General features: G+C 37.4%; 1 protein-coding gene across 1 annotated transcript; it reads left to right on the top strand.

The window, feature by feature from the left end:
* Nucleotides 1-16189: 16189 nt before the first annotated feature.
* LOC145086995 (Heavy metal transport/detoxification superfamily protein) lies at nt 16190-19478 on the top strand. The gene is made up of 3 exons (XM_079024880.1): nt 16190-16344; nt 16434-16515; nt 17854-19478. Exons 1-3 carry the CDS (start codon nt 16315-16317, stop codon nt 19293-19295), a joined length of 1554 nt encoding a protein of 517 aa, XP_078881006.1. The 5' UTR covers nt 16190-16314; the 3' UTR covers nt 19296-19478.
* Nucleotides 19479-19838: the final 360 nt, after the last annotated feature.

Consider the following 19838-nt stretch of genomic DNA (forward strand, 5'->3'; position numbering starts at 1 on the left):
TTTGGTAAACTTTTGACATTTCCACAAATAACATAATTAAGAATCAAATCCATTTTGCTAATAATAGAAGTACACAAACATTAATTTTTCATATATTTCATTGCAAGGATAAACAAATAAGATAAAAACCAAAATTTATTTTATTCATAAAACAGCGGAAAACATGTCCTTACAATGCAAAATTCAAATGAAAAACTATGTAATAATATACTCCTAACAAATCTATCATAACTTCCTAAGCTCAAAATCTGATCTTCGAATTCATGCGATCGAAATCCATTTCTTCGTGATCAGCCTCATCTTGCTCTTCCATCAAACTTCCTCTCTTTTCTCTAATCCTGCAAAACATGCAAATGTAATCTTATCACATTATGAATAAAGAATAGGAATTTAAATGGAGTTAGATAGTGGATTTTATACCTGAAGTAGAGCCATACTTATCGACTCTCCCATCTCTTAGATTCTTCAGGTCCTTCGGGCAGCTTCGTATCCATTTCCCCTTTCCTTGGCAGCAGTAACAGGTGGATTCTCCTAAATTGTCCACGGAAGCATGGTTGGTTGACTTATTGGACAAATATGCTCCATTACTTTGCCAAATCATTTCTGATTCAGCAGCAATAAGCATATAAGTCAAGTCAATGAGGGTTGCGTCAAGTTTCATCATATGATACTCTCTAATGAACTTATCATATGATTCAGGGAGTGACTGAAGAACCCAGTCCACAGCCAACTTATTTGAGATAGACGCACCCAACATGATCAACCTATCAATGTGTGATTTCATCCCTAGGATGTGAGCACACACGGGTTTGCCATCTTGATGTTCCATTTCCAATAGGGATTCGGTGATCTTGAACCTTTCAAGTCTTCGATCATTAGGGCTAGGGAGAACAACGGGAGGAAGAGGAGGAAGTGAAATTAAGCTAGTCCACATTGATCTCTCACTTTGAATCAAGCTTTCACTTTCATTAGGAACATTTTTTCCTTGGGATTCGGGAATACCACGATTAGACATCTACAAAACGGGAGAAAATTCAAGTTAAGTTGATTAGAGTCCTTAATAAAACACCCAAATGAGTTATTAAGGCTAGCATCCAACACAATATTCTACAACCTAGAAAAGGGATGCCGTAATCTAGTTGCAAAATATTTGAAGGTAGGCAAATGACGATTTACCAATTTCCACCATGAAAAACGAAAAAAGAAGTTTAAGTTTTAAATGAATTGAAACTCCTAGATCTTTTGAGATTCATTGAACTTTTCAATGGCATGTTTAATCTCGATTATGCCCTACTATTTGTGACTGGGATGCCAAGGATCACAAACAAGGTGTGAATAACCATACGAATCACGTGGTGCACCCAATGCTACAATCACCTAATCAATGTGCCGGTTATCCACACACGCTCCATTGATCTATGACAAACATCGAGTCACCCTTCGCTACCAATGTCATCCCCAAATTAGTGTGCCGGTTAACCACACACGCTCCACTAACGTTTGACAGGGGTACGAAGTGTAATTCCATGGGTTAGCATACAATTTCACATTTTTCCTAAAGTAACTATGATTTGGGAATTTGTAAAAGCATTTAGTTACTTTGTACTTCATTATACTTATAATGGAAGGTTTCTGTCCTATCCTACCCGTTCGGCTAATGACCCTCCACTAGTCAAGAGTGCGGTGGGTAAGAGTGGATACCCATTCAATCGCCATTTTATAGGCAATTTCCTTAAACACCCCTTATAGACCAGCTTCGTGAATGAGGCCTACTAACGGTAAGACTGACTGTTTACTCATACACATATATATAATATTAGACTTTTAATGTTATATATAGTATCGGGTGTATTTTACACTTTTAAAATACTAGTTGGTTTAACTTAGTAAATTATACTTTTAATTTAATTAAATGTAAACCAAAACATTATGGGTTTATTAAATCACTTTTAATTATACACTTTAATTAATTAATAAAACATAAGGGTGTGATTTGAACCTTTTCAAATTACTAGGGTTTTAGAATTTAACATTTCAAAATTAAACATTTAGTCAAATTTTAAATTCCAAAACTTGAGGGCAAGTTTTGAAACATTTCAAAACATAAGGGATCAAATAACAAATAACATAAACTAAACAATTAATTTCATAATTATCTATATTTGACCTAATCTTATTTTAGTCATTAGATAATTACCAAAAATTTAAATAATCCATATTTATCATAAAAAGAAACTATTATTTAAAAGATTTGAAATTATCTATTGTTTTGGCAAGGATAATCACTAATTTAAGTTAAAAATCGGATTTTAACTTCATAAAACAAATTAAGCATCAAGTCCAAGTCAAAACAGCAGCCAAAACCTGAAAAACCCTAATTCTGACGAACTGACTCGCCGAGTCAGACCTGGACTCGCCGAGTAGGGGCCAACTCGCCGAGTCCAGATACTGACTCGCCGAGTTGAGTCGGGCAAGGACCAAAAAAACGATTTTTAGCAAATAAAGCAGTTAAGCATCACATACAACTGAAACCAACCTGGCTCTGATACCACTGATGGGTTTTATGCATAAGAAACAATCCTATGTGCTCATACAAACCCTAATGCTTGGATCTAGGTTTCTCTATTATACATGCTTTGTATCCAAGACTAATAAACTTAGATCTAACATATTATGAACTGAATTAGGGTTTATAGAATTACCTATGATTGTTATATAGCAATAACAATCAATTCCTTGCTTGAATTGGCTTCAAAAGCTTAGTGCCTCAAGTGCTGCACCTCTAATGGAGTCACAAACACCTTATGCAACTTGGATGAAGAGGAGAAGAGAGGGGAGGCACCAAAAACGGCTGGAAACCCTAGAGAATCAGTTGTCCACTTTTTGGAGCCTAAGGGGTCCTTTATATACTTGTGTGGGCTGCTAGGGTTTCAGTCAAAACCCTAATGGACAGCTTAAACTCTAAGCAGCCCATGGAACCTTCTGGATAAGGCCATGGACGAAAATATGATGGGCTTCCATCATAATTTCGTTCACCCCTTGTACCTTTAGCATTCCTTAGCCCAATAACTCAATTATCCAATAATTGCAGTCCAGTCCCCTGGATTTAATTAATCTCTTTTTGTAACGCCTGTGTTTCCGGGCTCGCCACTTTTAGCAATGTAATGGTCTAGGTTAACCTTTGTAACCCGTTTTGAAATAATGAGATTTTATTATTTGAGTATTATGTGTTTTGTGCTTAATTGCTTAATTATGTGGTTTGATTAATTAAGAATAAAAACAAGCGTCAAAATTTAAGTGTAAAATAAACTTAATATATTTGGTTAATGTTGTAGTAATTGAAACGAGGTTTCCGAATATATATAGAACGCCCAAATCTGACTTCGTATGAGGAAGTTATGATTTATCGAAGTTCCGGCTTAGCGGTATACAGCCTGTTTTACTCGATTTGAGATCGAGCGGTTGTTAGCCGAAGCAATCTAAATGAGAATCGAAGATCTCATTGTTGGTATCGAAACGATAAAAAGTTAGGCGAGAACGGACGTCAAACGAAGAAGTTATGAATTTATAACGAAAGTTTCTGTCCCGGCCTATTAAAAATAATTAATAAAAATAAAGTCAAAATTAGCCGACGGAGTCTAAACGAAAGTCGTAGAGCATGGTCTCACCTTTCCGTGGATATAAAGAACGTCGAAAACGGAGTTCGTATGAAGAAGTTATGAATTTCCAAAGTTTATTAATCATTTTGTATTTAAATTTAAATCAAAATCGGAAGCATTATCCGAAGACGAGTCACCGGTGTGATCCGGAGTACGCCCCGCGTACGAGAGTACGCTACCGCGTACTCAGCATAGTGTCGACACTTCGGATGACACATGCAGTGACGATTTCGGAAGCAGTACGCGCTGCGTACTGCAGTACGCCCCGCGTACTCCAAGGCTCCAGCCTCTATAAAAGGGATCCGAAGGCAGCCGAGAGTTTTGTTCATTTCTTCTCTTCTCTCTAGTCTTTTGCATCATTTTGCGTGCCAGAAATACCCCGAAGCCCCGGTATCATACTCTAGCCCCGAGGCAAGTCCCGAGATCCCGAAGATCCCGAGAAGTGCGGTTCCCGAGTCGAAGCTCTGCCCGCGAGAAGTTTGATTTTGTGAAGATCTTCCAGATCTGCTGTGGAATACTACTTCTATAAGCCGTAGTGTTGTCGGATCATCTTCTGATCAAGTGAGTGTATACTAACTTTCATAAACACGATAATAATACAAGTTTGGTCCGAGTGTATTAAGTGTATTGTTGTTTATAAGTGTGAGTGTGTAGTTATCTTCTTCCGAATACAATAATACGAAGTATTATATATAAAATACGTGCTATGTGTATATATTTGGTTGTGTTATGTGTGAATGAGTATTCACTCTCTTCTATCTTACAGATCTGCTTATTTCTTTATGAGATATGTGTTACGTGTGTGTGTGCCTCATCTGTTATGTGATATATGTGTTGATTAAAGCATGCTATACAGGTTTTCTTTAAACTATGTATACAAATGTATATTTTTATCTACTAATATGTTGGGTAGAACATGGGTAGACAGTTGGTGTGTAATAAATAGATGAGAGGCCTCGTTGTTGTTTGATTGAGTCATCTAGCGGAGTTTAGATGACGACCACTGGCTATTCTAGACAGTCTTGTGGAAACATTAGCAGGTTCGCCACCTGTAGGTGTTAATGAACTTGGGTGTTCATTCGCTGTACTCCATCCCCCTCATGGTTGCCTTATTTGACTTATATTGCTGAGGTACCCCCGAAGCATGTGTTGTCGCCCCGATGAAATATTCTTAGACTAGGTCCCTTATGTTAGTTGTTTTAGGGACATTAAAGTGAGAATAACGGGAATGGGTAATTGGGTTATTGTTGGTTGGTGAAAATTAAATATGATATTTATTGTGGGTTGAAAACCCTATATGCTCACCAGGCTCCCAAGCCTGACCCACTCAGTTTTAAATTGTATTACAGGTAGTGGCGGAAAGGCATGCGATGGATGAACCATCAAGTTGTTTTGTTTACAAGTCTGCATATGTTTATATTTGTTATATGACTTGTAATGTATTCATTTATGCTTATTGGTCTGTATCGGAACATGACACCCCGAGTTTTGATTATAATGAAAATACATTTCTTTTATGAAATGCTTCGGTAAACAATGTTTTATTATGTTTTGTTTTTGGGAACAAATTCCGCAACTCTTTCAAATCAAAAGGATTTACTCTGAATATATTTAAAAGCATAAATGAAAATCGGTCTTTTCTGGCCGAGATTTTGGGGATGTCACACTTTTAGCCACAAAATTAATTAACAATTAATTCTTGACTAATATTAATTAAACAATATGATTTCTCCTTTAATATATTATTCTCATAGTATATTAATAAATCATATTTAAACCTTTCTCTCCTTAAATCATCCTACATATTGCTATGGTGAAGGCAACCCAAAAGGACCATGCTCATAATCGGGTCAAGTACATACCGAAATAGTTATGGACTTAGATACTAATCCAACAAACATATCCCTCCTTGTGAACATCCTGTTGATGTCTATCACCATCTCTGTCCCTTGCCTCATAACGCTCATCAAAGTACTCAATCATGGCAGCCTTAATAGACCCAAACATCTCTGGCAACTGAGCTCGAAAGGGAGCAACAACCTCCTCCTGCAGGATCTCCCTGATCCTGTCATCCATCACAGCCGACCCACCCTGAGTGCCAGCTCCCAATCCCAGTCCGGATCCAGCCTCAAATCATCATATAGTTACCATACTGAAAATAAACCAAGAGGATATCAGATAATGTGCATATCATATTAGGTGAACCAACTCCCAACAAATCCCTAGGGGTTGTGACTTCTCTATTATGTGTATGGTTCCTATTCTTTCAGTAGTATGGACTCATACTACCTTGCACACCTACATGTATTTGTTTAAGAGGATCATCGCAACACCCTAACAATACACACTAGTATAATCATAGACTCTTCTCACTCCCTAGATGAAAGGCTAAACATCCTGAAACTGGTTGACTGACCCCAGAAAACTCATCCATGAAACTTCTACCAACCCTGCAGCACTCGTGTATGCTAGTCATACATAACAATAGACCTTATAGACAGTCGAATATCTGATCCTACCCTAAGCCCTTCATCAAACAAGAATAGGAAATAAGGCTAAACCAATCATTCTCAGGCTATGGAATCTTAGTTATGCATAACCATGATGTATACACTAAGCAACTACATTAATGATGTCAATGCCATTAGATAAGAACCTTAGACTATTAGGCATCATATAATCAGGAAATCCTATCATGCAAAATCCTAAAGATCCCTAACCTATCACTAGCATGATGTTTTGACATATCACAATATCAAATAACTCTATGGTATTTTGGGGTGTACTTACTGGCTTTGGCTAATCATACACATCACATCCTCCTTGATTATTTTTATAACCATTCGAAAAATCTTTTTCATTAGTTTGAGACTGGATTCACACGAGTGTTCCTCCAAGTCACTCAAACCAAGGCTCTGATACCAACTTGTAACATCCATAAAATTCATAAAAATTTTAAACTTTTAAAACAACCTATAGAGCATTAATGTTTACAAAATAGTTTTCAGACATATTTAATATCATAGTCTTCCGAAAATCATAAAACCAAACATAAGGAGGTGCACAATCGCGCCTTCACCTTTCCGTGACCCACTGAGGTACCTGAAACATAATCCAAAGCTGTAAGCCCAAAGCTTAGTAAGTTCCCCTAAAATACCAATATACAACAAATAGCACATATATAATAACAACATGCAGTGGGTCCACAGGTAACATACTGGATTACCCCTGAGCCCACATCACAAGTCTGGCTTTCCCTCGGCCCATATCTTATGCCTGGCTTGCCCCCCGACCAGATCACTCCTCAGACTAAATACCACTAAGCCCTCAGTACGAGTCTGGCATCCCATGCCGACCCTCAAATCATATTTGGAATGCGCATGAGCCCTCAGTATGAGTCTGCCATGCCTTTCCCGGCCTTCAGCTCATATTTGGCTTGCTCTAGGGGTTGTTGGCTACCGCACGAAGCAGTACAACCTCAACCCAACCTACACAATGTGTCGACATAACAGATAATCAAACAATATCATAGGTAGTCCTATAGATCTACCAGACTAGCATATCAAAACTAACATGCATTACCTATTCCATACTCAACATAACAACGAATATCAGGTTATCAAACCAATAGGTCGGCATTGGTGCCTTCGACCCATAAGTATAGTTAGGAAAAATCACCTCACAAACTGGACAGAACAGATAAGTCATGACTCCAAATCTCAGTTCTCTACTCAATACCTATATCCACCAAGTGACCAATTCCATCAAAATCCTGAAATACCCAAAATGCCGTCAAAGTAAAACTTGGTCAAACTCAAAGTTAAATGGTCAAACCCACTAAACCAACTGATTCAACCTAGCCGAGTTAACTCAACAAGGACTGGCTCGTGTTAGTGCGCGTGGCGTAACCCAGAGGTACGCTAAGCGTACGCGAAACCTTATATTGACCAGCCTACGGGGTGTCTGACCGAGTATACAGGGCGTACGCCCACCTATGCGGTGTGCAACCTCACAAACTTCAAATCCTCATTAAGTGCTTAATGGATTAAGCACTTAAGCCTATACTTTAGATTTACGGTCCAAATGCACTCTAAAGTCATAAAGTCTCCAACTTTATGACTTTGCACGTCCATAAAGTCCTTAATACAAGGTCTTAATCCATTAAGACCCTCTATAAGAAGCATGAGACAACTCTAACCATTGGGACCTCATTTTATGGCTTAGAACCCTCCCTGGGATCTGAAAGGACAGCTTAAAACATCAATAACCAAACATGCATAGAATGGGACCTTTGGGTTAAGAAAAGCAACATAAGACTTTCAAAGATGGGATCTAACAATCAAAACATAAATGTATATACATTATACCTTTTGGAGCTTCACAAAGGGGCAAAGATCCCCAGATCCACAAGCTTGCTGCCACTTTAAGGCTTCTTGATGCAACTTCTCCTTCCTCTAGTACACCAAGAACACAGTTTAAGGCTCAATCACACCCTAAGGGACTAGGGTTTTTCAAGAATGACTCTAAGACTTTGGAGGCTGAAAAGTTGGGGTTAAATGAGCCATAAGGATGTTTAAATACCTCTCAAACCCTAAAACTTGGGGTTTCCTCCAGACATGAGTACGCCTTGCGTACTAGGTCATGACGTAGTACGACTAGCATATCCTCATGTACGCTTAGCGTACTCCTCCTGTCCCAAAATTACAAAATTGCCATAAGGGCTTCTCATGGCTACTTCCTTCTATTATAGGGACCAAAATGACATGAATTAAACCATAAAGATGAATAAAATTACCTGAATACCTGGGTGTTATACAAATCTTTTGGATGTATTTGAATTAGTACGTAATGTGGTCAATCTGAACGATCCATTAGGCAAACTAATATCAACCGATATTTTCACCACAATAATACATCTTATTCAGATATTCGAGTCAACTTTGAACTATTGTTACTATACTAGTTATCTTTTGATCCTATGGAAAGTAGCTAGGGCTCGTGATCCATGATTAAATTTAACTTATTCATGTTTCAATCCTTTCACCTCAAATATATATTTTGGGCACGCATGCTTTCTAAGTAATTTCTTGTTATGGAAACTAATAACTACATGTCTCAAAATAAGCCTTCCTTTATCCTTGGCATTTGGGCCTAGATTAGGTATACCAACACTAATCGCGTTTTAAATCATTTGCAATTGGCTTTCTTCATCTTGATACTTCTATTCATGATAGTTAAACATCAGAGTGTTTTGAAGTTTGAGTTTCTTTTATTGGCCATGTTAGTTTCAAAAGGAAACATAAACGTGTTACACAACTCCTTAATGGACCTTCCAATTTGTTCATATCAAAATCATAAGGAACTAATTATATGTACATGTAAGCTACTTGACTAACCCTACTCAATTTCTAACTCAAGGAAATTCCATTTTACTTCAATATATCAGTTTACAACGTGCATTGATAACTACTCTTTCTAATAGTTTAGAATGCAATCTTTGGAGTAACCTAGGAAGAGCTTTATCAAAGGCATGATCTTTCTTTTCGTTTATGAGAACTATTCCCAAACTATGAATTTGACAAGATTGATCATCTTCATAGCTAATCATTTCAAAGGTTTCATAATAGTAGACCTTAGAGGATAACGTTATGGATATCATTAAATATCAATTTCCATTATAGTTTGTTTAACTCATCCTTAGAAAATAATTACCCTTAACAAAATTATTTAAGAAAGCTTGGATCCATATTTGGCTCCATGATGTGTAAAGGGATGTCATAAACACACCATCAAGTTTTTTAGGTAAGCAAAGCCCTTTTCCATTTCCGATCACCACGAAATTCCTAGATCTTTAAGATTCATTGACTATCAATGGCATGTTAAGCTCAGATTATGTTCATCTCAGATTCAATGATGGGGTCACTGCGGATCACTGAACATATGGTGAATCGACCATACAATATTGTACGGTCCCCGACTTAAGTTAGGCTTGAGATTCACGAGTTCCACATCATTCTCTACCTATACTCTCAAATTGACATGTTGGTTAACCACACGAATTCCATCAACAAGTTATTAAGAGAATGTGCAACTTTTATGGATAACATAAGATTCACATTAAATAGATTGTGAATTAACAATGCAAAATCACATGGTCCCCGGATCAGTTTATGCGTGGGATGTACGAGTTCCATATCATTCTCAACTATACACTAGATTGATGTGTCAGTAAACCACACAAGTGTTGGATTAGGTGTCTAAGCCCATAACTATAATTGGTATGTACTTGACCCGATAGTAGCAAGGTCCATTTTGGGTTGCATTCACTAAAACAATTTGATAGGATGGATATTTGAGAAAGAGGTTATTTGTGATTTATTAATATATTATAAGTATAATATATTAATTGAGAAATCATATTATTTAATTAGTATTTATCAATAATTAATTTGGAATTAATTTAGTGATCAAAAGAGACTGATTAAATTAATGGGGACTGATTATGTAAATCAGTGATACATATGGTTTGGGCTAATGGTCTATGATTGATTTGTGATGTACTAAGCTTATGAGATAGTCCATGAAGTGTTACTCCAAATTAGTTGTTAGATCATAGGCCTAAGTGTAAGAATAATGTATTACAAGTGACACTTGGAATTCTACATTATATATGTAACCTCTAAGCCCCTAAAATCGGCACTAAGAGTATTCTAAGAGGATATAGCCGATTTTTGGTGCTCCAAGCTCTATCTTATTGTCATCCTATTGTTGGTGGTGTTTTGTGAAACATTTGAGGCATCACACTTGAGGTGCTAAGCTCTTGAAAGGCTAACTTCTACAAGCTACAACAAGAGGTAATCATCTAACTAGTTTTTTTGATTCAAATATCAAATTGGTATGCTAGTTAGGCTTCATGATTTGGAAAAAGAATATTTCAGGTATAACTAGAGAAAAATTAGATCCAAAGCATTAGGGTTGTATATGCACCATAGGGATGTTATAGCGCTCAAAACCCATCAGTGGTATCAGAGCCTAGGGTGTTTTCTGTTATATTGACGCAAGTGTTTGTTTTTCAAAGTTGAAAAAATGTGTTTTCTGGCCACTGACTACTGGACTCGTCGAGTCCCATAAGGGAACTCGACGAGTTGGATCATATGAGATGAACTCGTCGAGTGCATGCCATGAACTCGATGAGTAGGATCCCTTGTTTGCATTTTTTTCAAGTTTTTTCGGCTAGAATTGGATTAGGATCATTACTACAAACTATTTTGTATCATAAAATTCGTTTTTTCTGATATGGTGTTGATTATCCTCATCCAATTAAAAGATAATTATAAAATTTTAGGATAATAAGTTGATTATTTGTATTATTTGATTTGAATTGCCTTACTATGTGAGTTAAATTAGGTCAATTTAGTAAATAATAAATTATATGATAATTTTATTACTTAAATTTGATCTAAATGGTTCTTGAAGAGTTTCATAACTTGTCCTCAAGTTATGAAATATGAAAAGTCTCATTCATGAAACATTAACTCCTTAAGTTATGGAATTCAAGAGGTTTTGAAGAGTTTCAAAACTTGCCTTCAAGTTTTGGAATTTGAAAATTCTCATTTTGTGAAACATTAAAATTCCAAACCCTAGAATTTTAAAAGTTTAAAAGTCAAAACTTATACTATTATAATATTAAAAGTTTAATACTTATATATATATATGTATAATACAAGTCAGTCTTACCGTTAGTAGGCCTCATTCAGGAAGTCGATCTATAATGGGGTATAAGGAAATTGCCTATAAAATAGTGGTTGAATGGGTGTCCACTCTCACCCACCGCTTCCTTGATTGGTGGAGGGTCGTTAGTCGAACGGATAAGATATTACATTAATTCTCATTAAAAGGTATAATGATAATTATAAAGTAACTAAATGTTTTATAAATTCCCAATCTTAGTTACTTTAGGAAAAATATAAAAATGGTGTCATTCCATGAAATTGCACTTTGCACCTTGCCAAGTCGTTAGTGGAGCGTGTGTGGTTAAACGGCATACTAATTTGGTACTAGCAAGAGTGGCAAAGGGTAGCTTGATGATTTTCATAGATCAATGGAGCGTGTGTGGTTAACCGCCACATTGATTAGGTGATAAATGACATCAAGAGTACCAAGCACATTTGCATGGTTATTCACACCTTGTTTGTGATCCTCGGTATCCCAGTCACAAACTTGAAGGGCATAATCGAGATTTTAACATGCCATTGAAAAGTTCAATGAATCTCAAAAGAATCTAGGAATTTCAATTCATTTAAAACTTAATACTCTTTTTTGTTTTTTATGCTAGAAATTGGTAAATCGTCATTTACCTACTTTCAAATATTTTGCAATTGGATTACGACATCCCTCTTCCGAATTGTGAAATATTGTGTTGGGTCCTAGCCTTAATATTTCATTTGGGTATTATGTTAAGGATTCTTATCTAATCTAAAATTTGACTTTCTTTTCAGATGTCTTCCAACACTGCTTCTGGCTCAAACCCTTCTGGCTCTTTCTCCCTCATGAACTTGTGTAGGAGGATCATTTTAGATGGATCGAATTTCAATGACTGGATTCGGAACTTTCATATGGTCACCCGTTACAAGGACAAGGAATATGTCCTCGATAAAGAGCTTAAGGAGGTGGATGAAGCAACTGCTACTCCTGAAGAGGTTGCTGAATATAGGGCTCATGACAAGGACGCGACAAAGGTCTCATGTGTCATACTTTTCACTATGACAGTTGAACACCTAAAGTCCTATGGGGACTACTATCCTTTTGAGATGCACCAAGACTTGATGGAAAGGTACCATGAAAGTGCTTGACATGAAAGGTATGAAATCATTTCCTCCATGATAACAACAAAAATGAAGGATGGAGAGTCTATCACGGCCTACTTGTAAAAGATGCAAAGGTTTGTGGGCCGCTTGTTGAAGTTGAATGTCAACTTCGATGAAGAGTTGCCTGTTGACATTATTCTACACTCTTTTCCTTCTTGTTATGATAAGTTTAAAATGACTTATCATATGAACAAGGAGCAAGTCACTCTAAGAAAGCTTCAAGGCCTATTGAGAACTGTTGAAAGTAGTTTGAAAGGCAAATCTATTGCTTGTACTCCTACTGCTGCTGCCCCAGTCCTGACAATTGGACATGGGAAAGGGAAGAAGATGAAGGCTCCTTCTAAGAGCCACAAGGGAAAGTCCCATTATGGATCCTCTTCTAGTGGGACCAAAGGTGGTTCTGCTACTCCCTCTTCCAACCCAAAAGAAGCAGAGTGCTTCTACTGTCCTGAAAAAGGGCACTGGAAGCAAAGCTGCCCCAAATACTTTCACGACATCAAGGATGGGAAGATAAAGCCCACCCATGCAGGTATTTACACTATTCTGTCTAATAAGTCGTCACATGCTAATTCTTGGGTCCTTGATACAGGATGTAGTTTTCACATTTTTTCTGATTTGTAGGGACTAAAAAGAAGTAGGGATGTGGAGCACGGAAAGATGAACTTAATCATGGGAAATAGGAAAGTGTCGCATGTCACCAAGATTTGAGTTTATTCTTTATTGCTTGGTAGTGGGTTAGAATTAGATTTGAATAATTATTGGTACTCGTCCGATATGGCGATAAACATTATTTCCTTTCATGGTTTGTATAAACAAGGTTTTATATTTTCACTTAATAATGAAATTGGTTCTATTAATGCTTTTTATAATGGTAAATTTTATTTTGAAGCATTGCCTTGTAATGGTGTATATGAAACTGTGATGGTTGTAGAAAACTTAGGAAATAATGTATTGCATATTGATTCGTCCAAAGGTTTGGACAAGGCATGCTTGTGGCATTGTTATCTTAGACATGTCAACAAGAACCGCATAACCCAACTCCAAAAGGATAGAGTGTTGGACTCATTTGACTTAAAGTCGGATGACACATGTGAATCTTGTCAACTTGGAAAGATGACCAAGTCACCCTTCACTGGTACTTGTGAAAGAGGTGAGGGTTTGTTGGATCTCATACACAACGATGTGTGTGGACCCTTCAGATCCACCACAAGGGATGCTAACCACTTCTATGTGACTTTTACCGATGATTATAACAGATATGGTATATCTACTTAATCAGGAAAAAGTCAGAAACCTTTGAAAACTTCAAAGAGTTTAAACAAGAAGTGAAGAATCAGTTGTGAAGTAAGATAAAGATGCTGCGATCCGATCGAGGTGGAGATTATCTTAGTATCGAGTTCCACGACTACCTTAAGGAATGTGGAATTGTTTCATAATGGAAGCCACCTAGGACACCACATCTTAATGGTGTGGCTGAGAGGCGCAATCGAACCTTGTTGGACATGGTTCGTTTCTTGATGAGTCGAGTTTCATTACCTATCTCATTCTGGGGGTATGTCTTAGAGACTGCCACCCATATCCTTAAATCTAGTCCCAACTAAGAAGGTTACTAAAACACATCACGAGATGTGGACAGGGAAGGCTTCCTCGTTAGCACATATCAAGGTTTGGGGTTGCGAGGCTTTTGTAAGACAAGAGACTCACGACAAGCTCGAACCTCGCTGTGAGCGTTGTATTTTCATCGGCTATCCACAAAATCCTTTGGATATCTCTTCTATAGACCAAGTGACAATGTTTTCTTCGTCGCGAGGAGAGGGCTTTTCAGAGATAGAAAACTTATATGCTAAGAGGACAGTGGGAGGCAAATTGACCTTGAAGAGCTTCAAGAGTTAAGTGATGAAGGAACCTCAAACACTAGCGCTCAACCCGAGGAGGAAACTCCTGTTGAACCAGTTGACGAGTCCTTACCTCTGAGACGTTCCAGTAGAGTTAGAATGGCACCTGAGTTTTATGGTTTCCATATTACTACAGATGGTGATACATTTATCTGTGATAGTACACTAGCAAATTTGGATGAACCTACCAACTATGAGGAAGCCATGGAAGGCCCCGAGTTTGCAAAATGGAAATAGGCGATGAATAGTGAGATTCAGTCTATGTATGACAATCAAGTTTGGAACTTGGTTGACAATGTACCAGGTCGTAAGACGGTCGGGTGCAAATGGATCTTCAAAAAGAAGTCCGACATGGATGGTAGAGTACACGCATATACGACGCGATTGGTTGCGAAGGGCTTTACCCAAATTCCTAGAGTTGACTATGATGAGACCTTCTCACCAGTGGCGAAAATCAAGTCTATAAGGATACGCTAGCCATAGCTGCTTTTTATGATTATGAAATATGGAAAATGGATGTCAAAACCACTTTCCTAAATTGAAAGTTGGTTAAAGATGTTTACATGAGTCAGCCAGAGGGTTTTGTCGATGCGAAGTACCCTAATAGAGTGTGTAAGCTTGAGAAATCCATTTATGGATTGAAACAAGCATCTCTTAGATGGAATCTTTGTTTCGATGAGTAAGTCAAAGAGTTTGTTTTTTCGAGAAGTGAGGATGAGTCTTGTGTGTATGTCAAGGCTATTAGGAGTGTAGTTAGCTTTCTGGTGTTGTATGTAGATGACATACTTCTCATAGGAAATGACATTCCAACCTTGCAGGAGGTCAAGTCCTAGCTTGGAAAGTGCTTTGCTATGAAGGACCTCGGAAAAGCTGCTTACATTCTAGGGATAAGGATATTGATAAATAGGAGTAAAAGACTAATAGGACTTAGTGAAAGTACCTAATTGGATAAGGTGGTGAAACGTTTCAGCATGGAGAATTCAAAGAAAGGTGAATTGCCCATTCTGAGCAATACCAAACTGACTAAGACTCAGAGTCCGAGTACCGATGCCGAGATAGTAGAGATGAGCCGAGTACCATATGCTTCCTCAGTTGGCTCGATTATGTATGCTATGACATGTACTCGCCCTGATGTGGCTTTTACTTTGAGCATGGTCAGCAGATATCAGGAGAATCCTGGAAGAGCTCACTGGATTGCGGTAAAGAACATTCTTAAGTACCTGCAAACCCTCCACACAAAACAAACCATACTAAATAAAACCTCGTCTGCATCCCTGCAGAGTGGAGAGTGGACAATTTCAATTTCTAGTTGTGAAAGAAAAATACATCTCTTTAAAAATAATAAATTTCGATAAGTGACTTTATAAGAAATTTGTATGTTAGACAAGTTTGACATCTATGTTGAAAATAAATTATAAAAATTGTTTTCGTAATTTACAGAGAATATCACTAGATATATTTTTTACAGAAGCAGTCTGTATATTAAAAAGAACTTTCAAAAATAGTCTCCGCCTGATACAACTACATCCCACACTATCGACAATGTAGTGTTTCTATTCCCACCCGCGATGTCATCTCTCTTGTTGTTAAACGGCAAATCTAATATACCACCCATTAACCGCATAACCTAAAAAAAACATTGTTATTAAATTCAAAATAATTAATTTTGTAGTTAATCATCACACTCACAATCAGTGCTATAGCAACCAAGCTGGAGCTGGTTGGTATTGTGGGGCCTACTGGAAGCTTGAAATATGTACTACTATTACTCCTCTATACCGCTTTAAATTGAGATCGTCTTATTATAAGTTTCCCCATCTCTCCTCTCTTTCTCTCTCTTCGCTTTTTCTGAATCTGTGTTCTTCACAAGCAAGCTATCTACAGTCAATCAAGATGAACAAGCAAGACTTCATGAAGTTACAGGTACTAATTTCACCCTCCTCACACAGCGCCTGCGTTTTCTGTCGATTACTCACCGGTTTAACGGTTTCCCCTCTTCCATTTTGATGCAGACTTGTGTCCTCAGAGTCAATATACAGTGCGCCTGCGATGGATGCAAGCAAAAAATCAAAAAACTCCTCAATAAAGTCGAAGGTCAGTCTCTTTCTGTATCTTCATTACACTAGAACAAAATCGTATCTTCCTCAGTGCTTGTGTAGTTTCAATTTTTTCACAATATCCTAGTAATTTTTTATTCGAAAACGTCAATAATGCTCATTCCTCAATAACTGAAGTCAAAAACGATTTCGCTGCTCAATTGTTCTGAGAAGATAACACTAACATATATTTTTCTACACATAATAATTAAAAGTTTTTTCTGTATACAATTTACACCTCCTTTTTCAATTCCAAATTCGAACTTCAAATTAGTCATTCGCAAATCGCAAATTACAACTACTACTTTCTTCGATAATTTACCACAGAATGATGCTGTTAACACCGATTCGTATATTTTGTCTTCATTCATATAATTTTAGATATTTTGATTCAATCTTTTTTTTACATTTTACGTTTTGGTAACTAAAGATCGTGTTTTGGATAATATCTCCAATTATAATACTATTGAAATATGGTAAGGATAAAAGAAAATCTTTAAAGAAAATATTATCATGTATATATCTATCTATTGGATTTAATATTCGAAATTGTGAGTAATTGTAAAAAGTTAAAGAAAAAAAAAAATCTTGATATGACGATACTTGGTCCGTCGACTAGTCCTGCCGAAGCTACTGCGACCACTCCTGACATGACCTGTTCCCCACAACCACATGCCTTTGCTTTCTTTTATTTATTTCCATAATATTTTTTTTTATCTTTATTTTAAACATCCGTACACTGTCAAAAGATTGCAAAAACTTGTTTTCATATGAACTAAAAAACTATTTCAAGATTTATTGGGTAAATACCCAAGGATTATCACAACTTTTGAGAACTTTTATGTTTCAAAAACAAAATATCTCCGGTAGTTGACCATCTTAACTAGTAAGATATTAGGTTTGAAATTTTGAATGTCAGATATTAGGTCGGAATCACGTTCTATGTATTATTGTTATTTTAATAAATAAGAGTAATATATTATATTATTATTTACATTAACAATAAAAAAATTAGAATAAAAACCATAAAGGAAGGCGGTGGAAGGAAAGGTACTTGTAATGCGAAAGTGGTTTGCGTGTTTGCACCAAAATGTTTGCTTTTAGGCAAAAACAATACGGTAGAAGGGAAAGTTGTGAAAGTGTATAGCGTGTTTACACACTTTAGTTGTCTCTTTTGAGGTTTGAGTTTGACTATGGGTAGAATAGTCTTTTTGTCTAATATCTAAATTATAATAGATATTTTGAAAATTGCTTTTTTTAATAAGACGAAAGTGGGGAAATTTGTTTGCTTTATTTAGAAACGTGCTTAATTTTTTGTAGTGGTTAATGTGAACAGGAGTTTATAAAACAAGCATTGATCTCGAACAAGGGAAGGTCACGGTGTCCGGAAATGCAGATCCGGCGATGCTAATAAAGAAATTAAATAAATCCGGGAAACATGCGGAGCTTTGGGGCCCACAAAAGGGTGTGAATCTTGTTAATAACCAGTTTAAGAACATGGGTTTTGATAATAAGATGCAGAAGGGTGGTGGTGGTGGTGGAGGAGGAGGAGGTGGTGGTGGTGGTGGTGGAGGGAAAGATAAACAGAAGGATGGGAAAGGTCATCAACAGATGCAGGCGATGATGAATAAAGGGTTTAAAGATATGAAAGCGCCTAATAAGGATCAGAAGTCGGTCAAATTTAGTTTGCCGGTGGGGGGTGGGGGTGGAGGAGGTGGTGGTGGGTTTGATGACGAAGATGATTTTGATGATGATGATAGTTTTGACGATGATGATGAGTTTGATGATGATTTTGATGAGGATGATGATGATAGTTTTGATGGGTATGATCATAAAAAGCCGAATAAAATGATGGGAGTGGGTGGTGGACATGGGCCCCATGGTCCAATTGCAATGATGAATGGTAATTCCAAGAAAGGACCAGGTGCAGCGTTTGAATTGCCTGTCCAGTTCAAGGGCAAAGGTGGAAATAATGATACCAAAAATGACAATGGCGGGAAAAAGGGTAAGGGAGGTGGTGGCGGCGGCGGCGGCGGTGGTGGTGACGGTAAAAAGAGTAAACATGGTGGTGGTGGCGGCGGCGGATTTTTTGGAGGTAAGATTGGTGGGATGCTTTTTGGTGGTGGTAAAAAGAAACACAAGACCGAAAGTCCAAAGGGCGGCAAGAAAGACGGTGGCGGCGGTGGAGGTGATCGGAAAATGGAGAGCGGTGTCTGGGATAAGAAAGGAGGAGGAAAACATGTTGACATGGGAAAAATGAATAAGCAAACCGAGTTTCTTGACTTTAGCAAGCCTCATAATGGTGGAGGAGGCGGAGGCGGAGGTGGTGGTGGTGCCGGGCGGGGTATGGGCCATAATGGCGGCGGCGGCGGTGGCGGTGGGGGCGGTCGGGGTATTGGTCAAATGGGTGGTAATCCAATGATGATGCCTCAAATGGGTAACTACCCTCCAATGGCACAAATGGGAGGTGGTGGTGGTGGCGGTGGAGGCGGCTATCCAATGGGCCAAATGCAAATGCAGTCGGGACATGGTAACCCGTACAATCAACAACAACAACAGTTCCAACAACAACAGTATCAGCAACAACAACAACAGCAACAGTATATGCAAGCTATGATGATGAATCAACAACGGGCAAATATGTACCCGCATCCACAAATGATGTATGGTCAGCCACCGCATGCCGCCTACGGGCCGCCAATGATGGCACCGGCGAATAATGACAACATCACCCACATTTTCAGTGATGAGAACACTGATAGTTGTAGTATTATGTAGGGGGCTTTTTTTAAGTGTTTGGGAGCTTTTATTATTTTTATAGGTTAATTTAATTTTATAGGAGGTAGAAAGGGGGCCATTATGGTAGTAGGGTAGGAAAGAACATGGTGAAGCTTGTAGTTTAATGTTTTGTTTATATTATGATGTGTTTATGTATGAAAAATTAAAAAGTTTTGCCTCTGATTCTTTTGGTTTTTTTTTCTGTGAATATAAAAAACTTTGCAACAGGAATAAATTTGCTGGCAATAGGTTAAAAGAAGTGTATGTTTGTCGGGTTTGTATTTTTGGAAGACAAAAAAGGTGAATAGTATCATAAAAACTATACTATTTTAGATTGTGTATTGATATGACACTGTCATCCACTTTTTTAAGATAAATTTTACTCCAATCAGTTTAAATGTCTCAAGATTTACAAGATCTAATTAAATTTTGCAAAGATATCGGTTTTCTTAAAGTAAATATATATTTATTCAGTAATATATGGAAATTTTAGACGTTAAATCTTTGTAATTCCCACAAACGATACTGATTGCAATTGTTTTT

The sequence above is a fragment of the Lactuca serriola genome, chromosome 2 (assembly GCF_051521515.1).
Source record: "Lactuca serriola cultivar US96UC23 chromosome 2, Lser_US96UC23_V15, whole genome shotgun sequence".
Classification (NCBI taxonomy): Eukaryota; Viridiplantae; Streptophyta; class Magnoliopsida; order Asterales; family Asteraceae; genus Lactuca; species Lactuca serriola.